This window comes from Falco punctatus, assembly GCF_963210335.1.
Source record: "Falco punctatus genome assembly, chromosome: 7".
NCBI lineage: Eukaryota > Metazoa > Chordata > Aves > Falconiformes > Falconidae > Falco > Falco punctatus.
The window spans coordinates 49,751,095-49,769,867 of record NC_137587.1 but is presented as its reverse complement, the minus strand read 5'-3'; the positions used below and the strand labels follow the sequence as shown (position 1 = coordinate 49,769,867).

General features: G+C 36.4%; 1 protein-coding gene across 6 annotated transcripts in view; it reads right to left on the bottom strand.

Annotated features, from left to right (window-relative positions):
- Positions 1–18,773, bottom strand: part of SCAPER (S-phase cyclin A associated protein in the ER) — a 168,168-nt gene that overhangs the window by 78,205 nt on the left and 71,190 nt on the right. For all 6 annotated transcript variants that reach the window (XM_080396856.1, XM_080396858.1, XM_080396857.1 and 3 more), the window contains 2 exons: positions 10,629–10,765; positions 6,344–6,409 (listed from right to left, as the gene is read on the bottom strand). In XM_080396856.1, coding sequence (XP_080252982.1) covers positions 6,344–6,409; positions 10,629–10,765 — 203 coding nt within the window. The remainder of the gene's footprint in view (positions 1–6,343; positions 6,410–10,628; positions 10,766–18,773) is intronic.

Sequence of the window (18,773 nt, the reverse complement as noted above, 5' to 3'; positions counted from 1 at the left end):
TAAGACTTTAGCATTGCCCACAAACGTAATTCAGAATGCAGAAAAAATACCAGAAATTACATAAGGCGCTGATTGGTCTTGGAATGTTACTATAACATAAACCTTAATAAATGGCACCTTCAGCAAACACAAATACATTATCTGATCTTTTTGCACTGCAATTGGGAAAATGGGGATATTCATATTAAAGGTTTATATGGCAAATATGGAAACAAAATTAAAACAAATAACTGTGTGAATTAAGGGTTTATTTTTAGCATGGGCTAAATATTTTTAGCAGGTTTAAAATAGTTTATAGGCTAAAGGAAAAAGATCTGTTAATATTTATAGGCTACATTTTATCTCTAGAAAAAAAAAAGTCTTGAAATAGCAACATCAATTTATTTCAGCACTTCCACATTTAAATCCGTGATTTCTTGGCTGTACTCTGAATGCATGCAAGGAAGGATTAGTACAGCTGGGCAGAGCGCTGGATTCTGAGCAGTTCTTGTGTGGAAGGAGAGGTTACCTCTCCTGCATTCTCCTGCCGAGGGCGGCCGGGTGCCAGCTGGACACACAGCCCCAATTCTTCCCAGTGCAGCCTGTGCCTGGAGAGAACTGAGAAAGCCTGTGGTGTTCCTGCCCAGCCCGAAGTGGAGTTACGCTGTATCCCCTGAAAAGCAACACACAGTCCCTGCACTGTTCTGTACCGCCTGCAGTTTGACCCCTCGCAGTAAAATTAATATACATAGTGGCACACGTGGCGTACTCCGATTGCTCTAGGTACACACTGGAAAACACCAGTCTACATCTTGACACAGTCCCAAACACTGCTAGACATTAAACATCTAAATCTGCAGCTTCACACACCTCCTTCGGTTTTTGAAATGGAAACCATCTGAAAAATTATGAAAAATTTCTATAAAGATTATTTTCTGAAATTATTTATTTGAATTCCTGTAAGAATGCTCTAGCAATTCTCTGAAGATTAAATCTATCACCCACCCAATCATAAAGCAAGTATTTACCTTTTTTTAAAGTTTAGTTGAATTTTGTTTTATTTACGCTTTGGCTCTTCTATAGTTCACACAGCTGTTTGGAAAATAACTTTTGCACAAATACTTCCAGCTTCAGAAGTTATCTGATATTCTTCTTCCCATCAACCAGTATTTTGATAGAATATCTTATAACTACCCCAACAGGACCCTAGCCCTACTACACCAGGAAAACCTACAAGGTAAGTTTATATGATTCATCAGCGAATGCACTGATATACCATAATGAAAACAAGAACAAACTGTGTTGTTAAAGGCATTTAGGTTTAGGCCTCTGCAAGAACAAACTGCACACCATATTTTCATCTCTTCTCCAGCAGACTCTTAGAGGAAATAATTTTTCCGTTCCTAACTCTCCTCTTTTTGTGCTGCAGACTTTTTTTCAGGATAATAGTGGTTCCCATTTCCATACTATCTGAAGTGTGCATTTACATAGTTTAAAAAGAGGGTAATAAACAACAACAACAACAAACAATCAATCAAAGAAAACAACTCCTTCTTGCATGAGGAGAGAGACTAGCTAAAGTACTACATTAGGGGGTTAAATTCTCCGCCCTGCAATCCTCCGAACTCCCTTTAGGCATATGGCAATCTTTCATTACCTTGGTTTTCATGTTGTATTAAAGAATGACAAATAACGCTTTGCTACCTGTAGATTGCTGCAACACTGAACTATACGGGCTTTGAACTGAAGATAGACATAAATAACACGAACTTTATGTAAACATTTTCCTTCCCTTCTAAAAATGTGCTGTAATGAACATCCGAGAACACTGCAAACAGAAAGAGCCATCACCAACACACCTATTGACAGGCTAACTTAACAGACTGGACACTAAATAATTACATTCAGATCAGTTCCCAGAGAGTATGAATTAACACTACAAAACCATCAAGAGTCCACCACCATTTATAAGATTACCCAAGTGCCACCAGTGACTAACCAGTTAACACACAGCGGAGAGAGGCCAGGAGCAACAGCCTGGCTGCTCCCAGGTGAGAAGGTCTGTAGCCCTTTTCCTTGAAAGTTCCTCTCACCAGATCAAATAGTTCAGAGAGAAAAATACCTACCAGATAAGGCAGTATTTCAAATTATCCCCCCACTCCATTAAGGTACACAATTTTTCTAAGATACTAACAAAAAAGATCTGTTCCACACACCTTCTAAAAAAAGAAGTACTTGGAGGGATTTACAGCCCCTCTCAGGAATCAGATTCAGTACTCAAACTGAAAAAGGTATACATACCGTGTCTATCAAAGCAGGATAAACCTTGTCTGCTTATTGATATTAGTGTATTACCAATGTAAAGCTTAGAAAGCACATGGATCAGTGCTTCCTTAGTGCAAAAGGTTTTATAAATCCGCAAACCTTAAACTAGTAAGAACTACTGAAACAATCTATCAGCTGCAGCATGAAATCAGTGGTCTCATAATATTAAGGTGGCTTAATCTTAAAGGTGATCTAAAAAGGCTTTTTACCTGCCAAAGACTAATTCTGGGTTCTGTCTTTCCTCTGCAACAACTGACAACATGACTAAGAACTAAAATCAGATAAGAAATTGCATTCCATAAATGGTTTTAGTTGTTTGCGAAGACACAATCAAACTGGGGGGGAGAGGAGTGAAGAAATGTGGCATAAGCACTGAAGCATTAAAGAAAGTTATATTTAATGATTTCATTCTAAAATGCATTTGCTTCTGTTAAGCAAATAAACAAACCTACCGACTGTGCCACATTTTAAATGGAATCTTAAAAAATCATTTTCATTTTTAAATTCCGTAGCTCACAAAATGAAAAAGTGTTTTCTGTTCATTAGTATACTTCTACTCCAGCCTGAACACCTCAGTCCTTCCTTTAGGATAAATAAGAAGTATTGGCATTTGTTTTGATACAAACACCACCTTCAGCACTGTCAATTTTTACCCCTTTGTTCTGTGATACGACTTCTCTCAGTAACTTCACAGATCTCCTGGGAACTGTTAAGACTCCTCGTATTGGCAAGAGCTGGCTCCCACGCAGCCAGGCACAGTGGCAGTCAGTACCAGCACACAGCACAGCACACCGTGTCCTGCCTAAAAAGACAGGAGTCTATTTTCATAGCTTCCCAGCGTAACAGTGTTTCAGTGGAGATCTTCTACTGTTTGCTTCTCTCAGCTGATTCTTCTTCCTACTGTTCTTGGATAAGTAGGGTAAGTAGGATCTTGTACTTAGTTTTGTTAAAAAGGTATTTTCCTATTAGTTTCTCCTTTATTAAGAATATGTTTCTCCATGGAAGCAGATACGGTCTGGGCTAAAACTCTTGCCTCATGAAATGCCTTGCCCTTTCATTCTTTTCCTTACAGAAAGAGGTAAAACTACCCCTCCTATCCTTCTTCCATTTTGTATTACATATTGTGTAAAGTAAACAAATCTTAATAGAAATAAACGGGGCTTTCCATTAACTGACAGCCCTCTCTTTCTTCTCAAAAAGTCCGTTCAGACTTGAGCTTCCATCTGCTACCTTGATTTCAAAGAGACTTGCAAACATTTGAGCCCTCATGGTAGGTAAAAAGTTGTGTCATTTTGGAAATAACAACTATGATATATGAAACTATGTTTTAAAAATTTAGATGTAAGCATCTGCTAGATCACTAGGTTTCTACATGAAGACTGCAAAAGAAATCTCCCAGATGATGTTTAAGGAAAGCGAGCTACACAGTGGCCATTCACACTAGTTCATATCTAAAATGGTACAGCCCTAACAGAGGCAACAGAGGAAGAAAATGGGAAAGCAGATGCAACAGAAGATTCTGCCTGAAAGCACACTTAGCATTTTGCTAAGAGAAATAAAAATTGTAAAGTCTGAATTCAGTCAAGAGATTAAAAAAAAATAATAAAAATATCCAAGCGTTCCAAGTGTCTTTTTCACTGCAATTGAGACACAATTGACCAAATTACATCACTGATAATCAGAAGTCAGAAAGAAATTTAAAATGAAAGCAGTACAGGTTATCAGTATTTTCAGAATCACTCAAATGCACACATTTCTACTTTCTGACAACTAGATTCTAATTTTTTATTTTCTGGTAGTAAAGAAAAACAAAACACAGAAGCTAGTCTTAATCTGCCACAAAAATAATCTTGAAAATTGAAGTGCTGATTATTAAGAAATGAAGCCAAACCCAAAACTCCTTCCTCAATGTGTTTACGCAGGTGTGCCACCTGGTGGAGATGCTTCGTTTTCTTATGTTAAACCTCAGTGATGGATTTTTATTATTTAACATATATACTAAGATTTAGCAACAGGTTTTCAAACTATTGAAAAGATCATGTAAAAGATACCGCATACAGGCTAGTTGTATATACAACCAAGGAAGTCTAACAACAAGGAGCTGAATATCTTAACTAACAGTAACCTCTAAAAAATGAAGTGTACCAGCAATCTATGAGTGATGAAAGCACCCACAAAACATACAGGACCTGGTACAGGTTATTAACTCAGTCTGAAGACAAGTATCACTAACCCAGAAAGTTGTAATTTCAGGATGAAGGTTTTTGACTCCAGCCTCTTGACTGACCTGCTACAGACTTCGTGAGCACAGCTACAAGAGAGGCATACCATGTGCCCACTATCCTGTTTAACACCAAACTATAAATTGATGTCTCGGGAAAATACAGAAAATTTACTAATCTGTTTCTTTGCCCACTTTCACCTTAGGGATCTCTTGGGCTGGATGTAGCGTCCTAGAACTGCACTAATGCAGGTGAACTGTCAGCATCTGCATGGTGCTTGTCAATGAGTTCCATACACCTAATTGCACATCGCATTAAGAACCAGACTTTGGTTTCCTTTGAAGGTAGCTCCACCTTCATTCTGTGCCCCCTCATTCTGCTACCAGGACAGACAGTAAACAAGCAACACTCATCTTTTCCATGCCATTTTTGACCTTGTAGATTGCTGTAACATAGCCCCATTAAAACTTCCTCCCATTTTTCTCCAGAATGAGAACTGCTACTTTACTTTTCCTAACACAGAAGTTATGCCACATATTATTACTGTTTTCCTTTCCTGCCTTCTCTGAACCTTTAACAATTTTAGCATATCATTTCTGAGACAAAGAACCAGAACTGCACATAGTATTCAAAAGATATAGATGACCCAGGAATTTGTAGATAATGACATTCTTTGTTCTGCTTTTGCTCCTTTCTAAATGGTTTTAACAAAGGATTTCCTTTAACTGCTAAAAGTGCTGTGCTGGTATTTTCTTGGAACTACCTATCGCTTCTCTAAGTTCAAAGCCCATGCTTTATATGAGAAGATGTAATTGAGTTCTGCCTTCCCCCTCCAGGTGTGTAGCACTTAATATAATATACACTGGATTTCACCTGCCTGACATTTTACTGCCAAGTCACTCACTCTCTTCAAAATTACCGTTATCAGCTCTTGTCCCTACTATCCTGAATATCTTTGCATCACCATCAAACTATGTCACCACACTGCCTGCCCTCTTTCCAAGGTACTTATGAATACACTGATCATCACAGGACTGCAGAACTCTACCAGTAACCTCTCTATTCTGCAAGGACTGATCTTATATACTCCATTTCTTTTCAATTTTTTACACTGATTTCCACTTATGCTACAGTTACATAGGTGGGTTTTTTTCATTTTTCGTGATAGACCTTATCAAAAGCTTTTTGGAAATCCAAATATTCTGCATCTTTTGCCAACCAGTTTCAATGGACTTGGAAAGCAAAGGCTGAGCGATTTTCAGTTTCAAAATAAGGAGGAGGAATTTTTCAGTGATAACAGGGTTTGTTTTAATCTCAGTATCCAACTGTTTTCATCTGTGCGTTATCCTAGAAAATAAGAACGTCTACTCTTCAAAAAGCTCAATGCCAGATTAAGACATCTGTGCAATAAAATAGCTGTGCTTTCACCTATGAACCTTTGTTTCTGACCAAATGGAGGCCAAACATAAGATTTTCAGTCCCAGAATTCCAGTGCTGAATTTTCACCACCAGTCTTGAAGTACAAAGCTAGAACCTTCTTGTTTCTAGGTAAGAAAAGGATGAACGTATGTTCTCTTTACTATTGCATCTTACATGGTTTAAGATATTCAGTGCCCTCAGAAAAAACTGCATTTGTAATATCTGACCTTCTGTATGAGAAAGTGATCTGTAATTCAAGATGGCAATACCATATTGAGTGAGAACCTTACGACACCTGCTCCACTGGAAATTTCAGAAGCACTTCTGCTACAGACCCGGGGGGGGGGGGGGGGGGGCGGGGAAATTGTTGTCTAAAATATATAAAGTTAAATGCTTACTTGGCTTTAAACGGGGAATCAGAGACAGCATTTTTTGCTTCCATCAAACTCTCATATTCCTTTGCCCTGAAGGAGAAAATATTAATTATTATTGACGATTGTCTACACTGTACAATATGTAATACCAGTGAGATAATTCTAACCTTTCGGGTTTTTGTCTTTCATAGTAACATACAGCATTTCTGTCAATTCTGCCCTGTCATGATCCATACTGATGCTTAACTACTGACCATTAACAATTTATAATTAAGATTACTACTTTAGAATAACACCAGTACACAAATGGTATATTTGACTTCCCAAATGGTAGAAAAAGGAACAAGCAATGTACACAAAACTGCAGTAACCTACTGCTTATTATAGAATTATCACATTCACCTGATGAAAATATTAGTTATTTAGACAAGGTAGTGCAGATCAGAAGATCGCTACATCATAGAAATTATAATTAACATACAATTTGTTAATATTTACAGGTACAGGAGTATTTTTTATGTAACTAATGACTGTATTGTAACATAATGAACCTTGTTAGTCATACAGCATAGACGTAAATACCTCCACTCAAATGACTGCTTTACTGCTGGAAACAGAAACACAAATCTCTTTACTCCCTTAAAAGTATTACTTAGACTGGCCATTTGCCAAAAAGTAGGAAGCCAGAGACAAGACACTTTTCCACTGCTTGTTTTGACTTCAGTCAGCCTGTGCCAACACATGAAAATCGTGACAAGCTCATCAAGCAGAACAGGATTCACGGTGGTAATCCTGTAGCCTTTTTTTTAACAACATATACACAACACAAAGTAAAACTAATCCAGACACTACAGTAATGCACAAAAATTCAGTTCTCAGACACAGCCCTGAGATGAAGAAACATCCAGCAGGCAGTAAAAGCATTCAGCCATTAAAAACATCTGATCTGTTAAAATTGCCCTTTCAATTACTATTCTGAAATGAAGACTTCACAGATGCAGCATAGATCTCTAGGGACTTCAGGGAGATAGGCTGTTCAAACCTCTGAAGGTCGTGTTCCCAGATAACAAGGGACAACATCATTAATGGCTTGGAAAATTCTTCAGAAAAAGTTTCCTTCGGGGGTGTGTACAGTTAACTGCCACGATGGACTAAACCTGTGATTATGTATGCAATCCACCCATCTCTACCAAGAGCACCATAACAAGCCCCAGAGGGAAGTGCCAGAAGCCCCCCGAGGACAGAAGTAGAAAAAAGATATGACTCAGGGCAACTTTCAACCATAACAATGGTGTTTCCTATTAATTTTCAAGGTATTCTGAATATTTAACTGCTGTCAGTTGGCATTCTTGCCAACTTTACAAATGTCCAATTGTGGGTTTTTTGGTTTTGTTTTTTTCAAATCTAAGATTTTGACAATGGCTTCCAATGGGAAATGTGTTTCATTGCTGCACTGCAAGAAAAAAAAAATATTATTTAGTTCCTATTATTTCTCTCACATAAATCTGTTTTCTGTTCACCTATGTGGACCAAGCTTTCCAACCCTACTCAAATTGCTTGCTTCATCCATACAACCTAGGCTACAGGCAAATATTTTTACATTACCACTACCTCTGATTTGTGGATCATTAATAAAGCTATTAATCACAACTGAATTTAGTATTAAAACATGAAGGTGAGATTCCTTTATTAACCTTTTGCCTTCATTCCTGCCTCTTAGCCAGAAACAACACATTTCAGCTTTGAGTTCTGTACAGACAAGTCAGTCAAACGTAAATGATTACCTAAAATATCTGTTACTAAATGAACATGACTGGAGTGCTTTAAATCCACTGCAAAGAATTTCTCAACTGTACATACCTCCTAGTTGGTAACTACATCTTTACTGCTTGAGGTTAGCTTTTATCAAGCTTCCTTCTGCTGTGCAGGTACCAAAGTAGTCTTCTGCTAGCAGCACATACATGTTAACCTGAGATAATTTACTTAGCTATATATCAGTTGTTACTATAGCACCAGTTTAATGGCTTAGGGTTATAAATATAATTAATAAGACTAACAAAACTTCTCAACATATCTAACAACCCATTGATCACAATTTGTCCCCTCATTCACCTTTGCCCTTCATTGCTTTGATACTGTAATACTGATTTAAGATCTAAAAACTCAGGAGAGCAACAGGAAACTCTCTGGATGCAGTTACTGATTTTTTTCATGTTTAAGATATCACAGCTTTCTAGAAACCAAAATGAATGTATAATTTAAAGTCTTAAGGTACAAGGGATTTGTTATAACTATTACACTTTCTGGAGAAGGGGAACATTTGCAAGTATGTACTAAAATACGGTTTGTAGATAATCTGCTAACAGCTGTGAAACTATATGTGAATTATCAACATAAAATTCTCTTCACCTTCAAAGCATTCGTGATAAATTAAGTAGTTTAACTATGTATTCCACCTAAGTTTTGAGCTGATTTTGAGCAGTAAACTCCCAGCCATCTGGTGGTAGTACTGTCCAGACTGTTGGGCTGAAACTTAGCAGACATTACCTACATTATTCAGTATTTCACATTGTAATTCTGAGGTTATTGCTTTAACTACTTTAGCCACATAACTTACGATAGTCTTCCTTCTTTTTCTGAACATGGCAAACCTCCCCGCCTCACCAGTAATAAGCTAAAATGCAGGAACATTCAGGCAGTATTTGTCATTACTATGCCTATTACTATTACTCAAGTGTCAATTATAGTAACTGTAGAAGACCAGCAAGACTTGCATGGCTAAAATTAATTTCCCAAATGGATGTGGGTTTTTCTCCCCCTCATCAATTTTTTGTTTGAAATTCTATGGAACAACCTCTGCTCTATATTGCTACTGGACATTTTTATTAGTAAGTCTTCTGAGTTAACATTAGAAGACTCAAGACAAAATCATCAATTTAACTCTGTTATCTTCAAGGACAGTAAACCTATTAAAAAGTCTAGTTACCTTTTAAAACTAAAACCAAGCTTAATGAACATATCTTGCCAATATAACTCCTCTCAGATTTTTAAACTTTCACTGTATTTTTCAACCTTTGTATCACCTTTGTAAAATGATGCCCTTTTGTTACTGTTTTAATTGTAATTTTTGATGACGCATGTGCTGACTCACCCAGCAGTCTGACACATACAAATTCAAAATGTTCTGAGAAAGTTTTTCAACTATCAGTGCCAATAACAAATTATCATTTGAGCTCATATTCCTAGGTCTGACAAATCTTCAACTAAATTCAACAGAGGCAGCTCTTGAGAAAGAATTAAACTTGGACCCAATAACTGCATTAAATCAACAGGTAATATGAGTAACTCTGCAGCTTAAGCAATTAGAAACCTGGAATAAAATAGTATCCAATTTCAACAATGTGTTCTTCTAATGTGGTATCCAGATAGTGGATTTGCTCATCCAAAGAGGAAAACAATCAGAAACACTAACACACTGTACAAGTATGGTGTTTTTGAAGACTAGCGTGCCATTATTAGCACAACTATGAGTTAATAAAACATACCATTTTCACTCTAGCTCTAAAAATCTATTCAGGTGTTTTTCTCTTACTTTGTAACCCTTGCTTAAAAACAAGGCTGACAAAATACGTAGCAATGATTCTTACCTTCTGTGAAATACTTTTAGAGATAAATGCAAAAATACGTTATAATATTCAGTCAAGGATTAATGTCAGTGGGGGACTATTCAGCTGTGAAGACTGACATTGCCAGTTCATGATATAATGATGTCCTGCATATCATCCTGACTTGCAGAAGTCACTTTTTAGACTAAGAAACCGCAGGTCTGACAACTCACTTTCCATTTTAAGATATTTTTAACTTTCTTGTTGTTGTGACAGGCAACAAAAAATGATTAGATTTAGTCATGGGATTTGACACTACAGCAGGCTGACTTCTATTTGTTGATTACTATTGATTTTCTTTGATACTTCATTTAAAAATCAATAGCTAGAAAGAAAAATAGGCATGGTTTACACAAATTTAAACATGCTATTGTATGCTAGAAGAGGCTACAGTTTTGGCAAGGCACTGGCATCCAATTATGAGAAAAGCTCTTAACAGGTGAAACCAAGGGCTCCAGATCGATACTCAGTTTTCTTTCTCAATCAGAGAAAGTGGCCATAAATTAGGCTCATCAGTGCTATTTTCAAGACACTCCCAAAGCAAATAATTTTAACATTTTTTTCAGCCTTCCACTGTATTCATACTAAAGGATGAAAGGTGAAGTATAGAACAAAACTTAAAAGAAAAAAAAAAATTGTTCTACCTGGAGTTCATCCGTGCCTTTAGCTTTTTGGCTTTCTTTTTAGTTTTTTGTTTCTCCTCTCCATCTTTTAATGGTTCCACAGGAACAGAACTCTCAATCACAATATCCACAATGTACTTTTTCAATGACAGGTGCTCCTGCAGAAAACATTGAAATAATATTTAATCTTACCGTATATGATGGAGATTATAGATTATCTTCCCAGGAAACAACAATTCTTAAATATTTAGCAAAAGGTTAAGGAAAGAAGAAAAATTTTACAATAAATTCTGGGTAAGTTTATTTCACACTGGAGAGAAAACATCATGGACATTTTGTATTAAGGAAGAGTAATTACTGAGTTAAGGAGAACAAGCATTGTCCCTCATTTTCAAGAAACTGTTATTTAACAAGTATGAACTCCAAGCTGCCATCTTTTCCAAATCTTTTCCAAGCTGCCTTTTAGAGCTACCTGAAACCAATGCCCTACCCAACCGACATCACTCATTGTATTAAATGAGCTAATTCTGGTTTGTGATTTAACTCTTCATGAAAATCTAAACTTGTCTTAACTTTTTTTTAGAACACGTTGAAACTATGCACTAATGCTACCATTTATTGATGGAATATTACTTTTCCTCCCACAGTAACAAATCTGTATTTAAGCAAAATATTGGTAAAATCTCTGCTGCCCATAAAGACATTCTTTAATTATTAAATAGTACAGCTCTTACATAGTGGCATGCAAGAAAGGGAAATGTGATTACACCATATTTTAAATAAATGCTTTGTTTCAAGATTTTTTTAAAATGTTACAAAAAATTTCCTGTTTCCTTGGAGGTACTTTCAGTGTAAGTATAGACCACCCCAATACAGTTCAATGTCTAAATTTGAAAGAAATATTTATCATTTAAAGATGAATAACCAACAAAGCTATTCCCCTACAGCTGTTCTCAGTTTTGACAGATCCATGCTAACCACAAAGGGACATGTAGGTGCTTGTAACAATTCCAATGACTGATGTCAACAGTCCAATTGACTATGCAGAAACTACACATGCAACCACACACACCCCCAAAAGACCAAAACCAAACGAACCTCAAAAAACCCCACAGCTGCTAATGGATGACTACCTTATCTTTCCTTAGCTCCCTCAAGTCAGAAATTTACTTAAAGTACTCTGTGTAGCAAGTTAAAATTTCAACAATCAAGAAGGATTTCTACTCATGCCCCTTCTAAACTGACTTTTCAATTTAAATATGCATTACTGAATTCCACCACTTCTGACCTAGCAATGCACTTCAGAGCACTTGTCACTACTAAAATTCAATCAACACAATTTTAAAAGTGATCCACTTAAACCACTACAATCCCCACAATTAAGACTACTTTGGTTGAACAGTATGTGTAACCTGGTATTCTGCAATGTCCTTCTGTGGTAATGAAAAGACTAACGGACACATTCACACTATTGAAAACTCTCCTACAAATACCTCAATGCAAGTAGTGGACACCGCACCTCCATACTGCATTACAGCTGCTTGCACCACTGGGCTACAACAGCCAATTGTTCCTTTTTTTTTTTTTTTTTTTACAAGTAACAATAAACAACTGGTTTAATGACAGTTATTAGAATACATTTAGCCCATTTTTTATATACTGAGGCTTATATTTGTTTCCTTAAAGAATACTGAACACACTATGAAGTACAGGTCACCATTGCTTGTTAGGAAAACTTATCCTTGAAAATTGTTAGTGCCACAACCCGATGTGGTCATTTCTTCCTTTTTGGTAACTATCCTTAAAATTCAAAGTAAAAGGTGAAGCATTAAAAAATTTGTAGACAATATTTTCCAGAGAACAACCTATATTTTCTTCCACCAATTCAGGAAAATATTATGCCTCTTGAAAACAAAATAAATCTCTGTGAAATTTCCTGGAAAAAGACCATTTAGTTTTTGTAAGTCATTGCTGCATGATATAACCTAGCAATATATATTCAGTCAAAACGTTAATTGAAATTTATATCTTAAATCATATGAATGCAAAACGAATACTGAATTAATATTAGACATAAGGAATCAAGCATAATAACTTAACCAAATTAAAAAATAACACTGACTATAACTTTACCACACTGCCTACACTGTAAAACTCCCAGTACACCTGAACGTTTTTTCCTGGATATATTGTCCAAATTGTTCCAACCATGGATATTGTTATATCCACATGTAAAGTAATTCTAACAGCTTTTGTAATCATTTCCCTCCCACCTTAATATTATCCACTAAATTTCAGCAGTAAGTGCTTAAAGGAAAACTTTCTTAAGGTATCTCAGAAGGCTGTCCCCTTTGAGCATGATTCGGTAGTACAAGACTAGCAAAACATCCCAGCTCCTGATGAGTTAGTTCTTAACCAGTCTGTAATAGCACAGGACATAAACCATCCCAGTGCTGGTTATCAAACCCCAGTTCATTTTTGTCTCCTCAGAGAGCTGTATCTGTCAACACCCACTTAAAAATAGCTTTTCCTTTAAACTTTAATTTAAAAAACAGAAACATGGTCATGAGGCTGACACTTCACAGGAAATTGTTGTGAGTTTTTCAATGTTAAGAAAAGAAAGGATTTCCTCAGAACAGACTAAGACACTACCCTTGCTTTGTCACCAAGCTTCAGCGTACTTAACCTGTGACATTTTGTGGATGCTCAGTTATTAAAAAAAAAAAAAAGTCTGATATGTACATCGCTGCTTTCCAGATTGAACTAGCCCCCCCCCAAGCACTGTAATTTACCATTAGTTTACCTCCTGTCATATGAATGAGATGAAGCACTTCTAATAGACAAAACAAGGACTATTACACCATAATTCCACATCTTTGTTCAACGTGAAACTGGTATTTTGGTTCATCAGATCTGAAAATTATTTACTATATCCTTCAAAACAACATCAGAGCAAAACAAAGTTAAGGCTGCCCTTTGAAATGGACACCCCCTTACAAGAGGGGCAGACCATCTTCACCCAGGTGCAGTCAACTTGTGGTCCTGAGCAAACCTGCTGTCAGACTTCTGCTAGGCAGAAAGGAGTGCGACAAAGCCCCGTATCCCCTTGGCAGACACTCACCTCTTCCTCCTAATCTTATCTGTGGCTTAACAGATGACCTGAAGTTGACCACAGATGACCACAGAGTTCAACAAGCACATTCATTTATCAGCCTCTGAGGGCCAAAAGAGGTCTTGCTGTCAGTAACGCACAGGATGGGTACAAACCATTTTGTTCACATGAACTCAAGCACCCTCATGAACGGTGTTTCCCAGAGCTCTCAGCTTTCACGTGTGGCAGTCTGGATTAATATCAGACTTCACACATATGGCTCATTAAAGTAAGACTAGAGTAATAATAATACCTTGTGTCACAAAAACAATCACTTTTTGAAGATACAGATCAAAGCGTATGACTACCACAGTAGGCAGATCTACACCATTCAGGTGTGAAACAAGTGTAACTGTTAGCTTGGTACTGAATGACAACTGACACCTGAAGATAGCTGCTGCTATATTATGCTTCAGAGCAGTGTAAAAATATTTATTCCCATGTTCTATTAAGCCTCTACCAGTTATCTGAAAAAATAAAGGTTTTTAAATCCACTGAGTCACATTGAACTACAATACGTCCAATCCTTTATATCATTAAATTCATGAGTAATTCTACTTGCACAACCATTAGTTGGACAGGGTAACATACCATAAAAGTAATTGCCGTAAGTCTATGAAAGTGAGCAAAGCCAGTGCAGTGTTTAGAAAGCAATCTTTTGTCATCCTCTGAATGCTTTTATTTAAGCAATAACAAAACTATTCAATTTCAGGGATTTTTTACTTCTAATAAAGGTAATGCAGAATAACTGAGTAATCTAGTCACTTGTTCCTTTTTTTTTACTATTATTTTTTACTATTATTTTCATACAAGTAAATGCTAAATGCAGTAAGAATTTCCAAGACTAATTTACCCTTTTCACAGAGACAATCTGGGTTTGTTTTTACAACCACATGAAGGGGCATTACTTGCCCGATTCTGTGCTATGTTGAGCATACTATTCTGACCCAAACCCTCAGGTATTAGTAAACCACCAGAACTTCAGAGAATTTAGACCATTACAAATGCAAAGAATTATTAAGTAAAGGCTCTTTTCTAGTGAATGCCTCCGTTACTAAAATCTGTATTCAGACCTAGAAAATATGTTCACTGCAGTTTCAGTTTCCATACCGGCAATGCTTATTTTATCTGTGATTTCTCCACAGCTTTGTTATAAAGACTGCCGTATAACATAGCAGTTTTGCTGATTTTGCTCTAACAGAATACTTTTTATCTCAGGATCAAACTAAGACCAGCTATGACTGTTGTTATGTATCAGATTTCTGCCATTATTTTCCATACTTGATAACTCATCCTCTAAGTTGCACAGCTGAGATCAACTATGTCACAAAACAGGGTAACAGCTTCCATGAAGATGGCAGGATCTGTACCACGAAGAGCAGTTAAGTCTGTACTATGTTGTGATGTATAGCTGCAAAATGCAGAAATAAGAACTGAATCCTGATGTATTTCTTCATCATCATCTGTTTATAGTCCTCCACATACACCCATACGGTGACAACTCAGTGATGTATTAGAGTAGAAACACTCCTGGTATTTCTCTCCAGTGTTATTTACTTGCATTCCCCAAAACTAAAGGTTATTTTTAAAACTCACAAGGTATACTGTACCTATTTTCTCTGAGGGAGGCTGTCTCTAGCTGAAAAAGCTTATGAAATATAAAAGTAACCTGGTAAATATATACAATTTGATATTTAATGACATTCTGTATAGACACATTGTTAACTGAGCCATGTACCTCTTAATAACTTTTATACAACACTGAAGTAATTTGTAAAACAACCAAACTAAATTTCCTGTAAAAGCAGGATGATAAAAACATTAAATGCATACATAAATCCGCAGCCACCACAGGAATTAGATTATTTAAAAAAAAGTCTTTCCTTTTCCTCTCTTCTCCCTCCATCCTCAACTGTTCTGACTTTTAGTCACCAAGAATCCTGAAACTTTCTGCATGCAACAGATGGGCTTCATCTACAAACTACGTAAGAAATCAAGTTGCCGAAACCATTAAAGCTAAAACTAGTACGGTCACCTATGAAGCGCCATCCTTGCTGGTTACTATCTAGTCCCATTCAACTGCCTGAAACAGAAAAACTACCCAGTTCATTTAGTATCTTGACGTTGACAGATTCAGTCGACTAAGCATAACTTATAACCAAGTTTTTCTCTACACACTAAATTACACCCCTTTTTCTTATATGACATGTTTATACTAGAAGGATTACAGCATTATTATCAGTGCTCTCTGAATTTAATTTTTCTGACTCTAAAACAAACAATTGCAGATTTTTTTCCATGAAAAGCCTAGTGAATACTACAAAATGCTGAAATGCTACACAGTTGAGTACAGTCCACTTCAGTTTAGATGAGGAAAACCATACCATAAACTAGATTCTGAACCTCGGTAATCTATACAAAATACAACAGCTGGAGAATAAACTTCCAAATTGACAGCCTCTTCGCACAATGCCTATTCACAAGACAAGTACTCTAGAATAGCTCTCCCCATTTAATGACCTGATTACAGCAACAACACCCATGTACCTGACCCTGAAAAATGAAATGCTGGATATGTAAGTATTTATCAAACTAGAACACAACTGTAAAATTACTTTCCTACCCAATCTCTTTTACTGTGACACTTTTGGCTCTCTGTATTACATATAAGCTACTGTTCTTTTCACTACTCAGCAATTATTTATAGTAACGTTATTAAATTGCGATGTACAGTGTGCCAAACAGAATTCTTCCTTACAAAATTTCCTCATTCTAAAATTAGGAGTGAGCATAACACAAATACTTACTTCCCTTTCCTTTCAAGTAAGCATTGCCTTTTCATGAATTCTGCCTGGGGCAAGATTGCACAGGTAGGACAATATTGCAGTAAAGCATCTGTATTTGCTCAAGCTGAGAAGAAAATCACAGCCTGGCATTTGCTGCTGTAGGGCAGTTGTAACTTAAAGATCCTCTGTTCTCTTGTGAGCACGTTACGCCTTGCCGGCTCCCACAAAGCACAATATTCCTCCTAACACGCAGCGGTAACAGCCAGGGAAGGAAGGCTCTGAAAATCCTCCAGTTCGAAGCCAGTCAGTCGCTGGCAGGAGAGGCCAGGATCACCACCTTGTATATCAAGTATTTTCTGCCGCTTTCTATAAGCTCCTGCAAAGCAGCACCACAGCAAAATTTTACTGTCCAGCAACACGCATGTAAAGGCCTGACCTTTCCAACATACAGTCTGCTTTACACAGGCTGTGACACAGTGCTAAATTAGTTCTGTTTCCATCATATATAAACTAACCAATTCATGTAAGTGGAAAACTTTTCTGGCTATTGGACTTTCACCCAGAAAACTGAGCCAAAATTACCTTCTTGGAATCTGAAAAGCTTATATATTTTTTTCTCTATTATAATTTTTCATTTTCATTCCTTTCTGTATTTCTGGATTCTGACCAGAACTGAAGCAGAAGTGCCAGAATACCATAAGACTGCTTATTCTTATTATTTCTGTGTTCTTTCCAACTTTGAATCCCCAAGTTTGGAAAGCAAAGACATTCTTGTGAGTGTTCTAACCCAGTTCTGCAGACCAAGGCAACTTGAAGACTATCTGACTCTAGCTATTTATCTAAACTCAATCTTCAAAACTTCCAAACACTTGTTTTTACTTGCCTTCTCATATCAGCATTAAAATAATAGACATCAGGAATATTATAAAGAAATACTTGCAGTAGCCTGTATCACATAATAATTGCTGTCATTCATTTACCATTTGAATAAAAAAAGTTAATAGCAAACTGAGTATTATGTGTAAATGTAAGGTACATAGGGAAAATACTCTAGCAAATCAATAGGTAAATATACTGAAGCACAGATATATCTTTTGGATTTACATCTTTACCTGTTTCAAAATAAACAATATCCTGTAACTGCAGAAAATAATTTTTTTTTTCAATATTTATTACCAATGTCAGGAATAACAGTTTCTTACTTGTATGTAATCACTTAAGTTATATATTTGCCAAATTTTGAAAAGGTTTTTAAGGTTCAATTCTAAATCATGTTACCACAGGAATATTTGTTCATGATTTTATTACATGTTTCAACAAAACTCCTCAGTGTATTTTTTTCCCCTCATAGCCTAGGACAATATTTAATATGGAAAACAGATGCTGAAGCAGACCATGAACACATTAAATGCAAAATTTAGTTTTCAATATTATAACCAATAATAGCTTGAAACACAAATGGTCATTAATGCTTAAACATAAAGAGATCAAAAGTCTATGATCAAATGCTGCTCTAATACCACAAGTGATGACCCACCCCAAAATACGGAGAAGATTCAAAACAAGGAAGGTATTTATCTGTTGCCATTAATAAAGAGTTATTTTAAGTGTTTCATATGTGAAGAAACAGGTTATTAAAATAATGGATATTCAATTACCATTTTCTCAAAATCAAGATTTTAATTATTCACATTTCTATGTTAAAATGCACTTTAGAAGATGAGTGTAGATGTTAAACGTTTTTATTATTCATTCCAAACTGAAGCCTTATCTTTCATTGTAAAAGTAGTTTCTCCTTAACTTCTTGATTTTAATTAATTTTTTAAAATGAGGGACCAAGACTGCTTTTTAGCATGTCCAAACTAAATACTACTTTTACTGCCAATACCGACTGCACTTTTAGTCACCTTGCTTGTCCATAAATTCAATGATATGACAGCCTGCCACTAAGATAAATAGCAAATAATACTCTGAATAGTAGGTTCAGGTATTTCTTTGGGTTTTTAGTATCACTCCCTTTCCAACTTGTCACACCAACATGTGGAAACAGAAGGCAAAGTAAAGCTGTTTCTTCCACAAGAATGAGAATTCCACATACTGGAAACAGAAAGCATCACTCTGCAGATCAGGGAAGGAAGCTGGAAAGCACTGCTATTATCACCCGGCTGCAAGGGCAAGCAAGAGAAAGGGGGAAATGAGAGCGCAGTCGGCCCTGCCAACAGTAGTTTT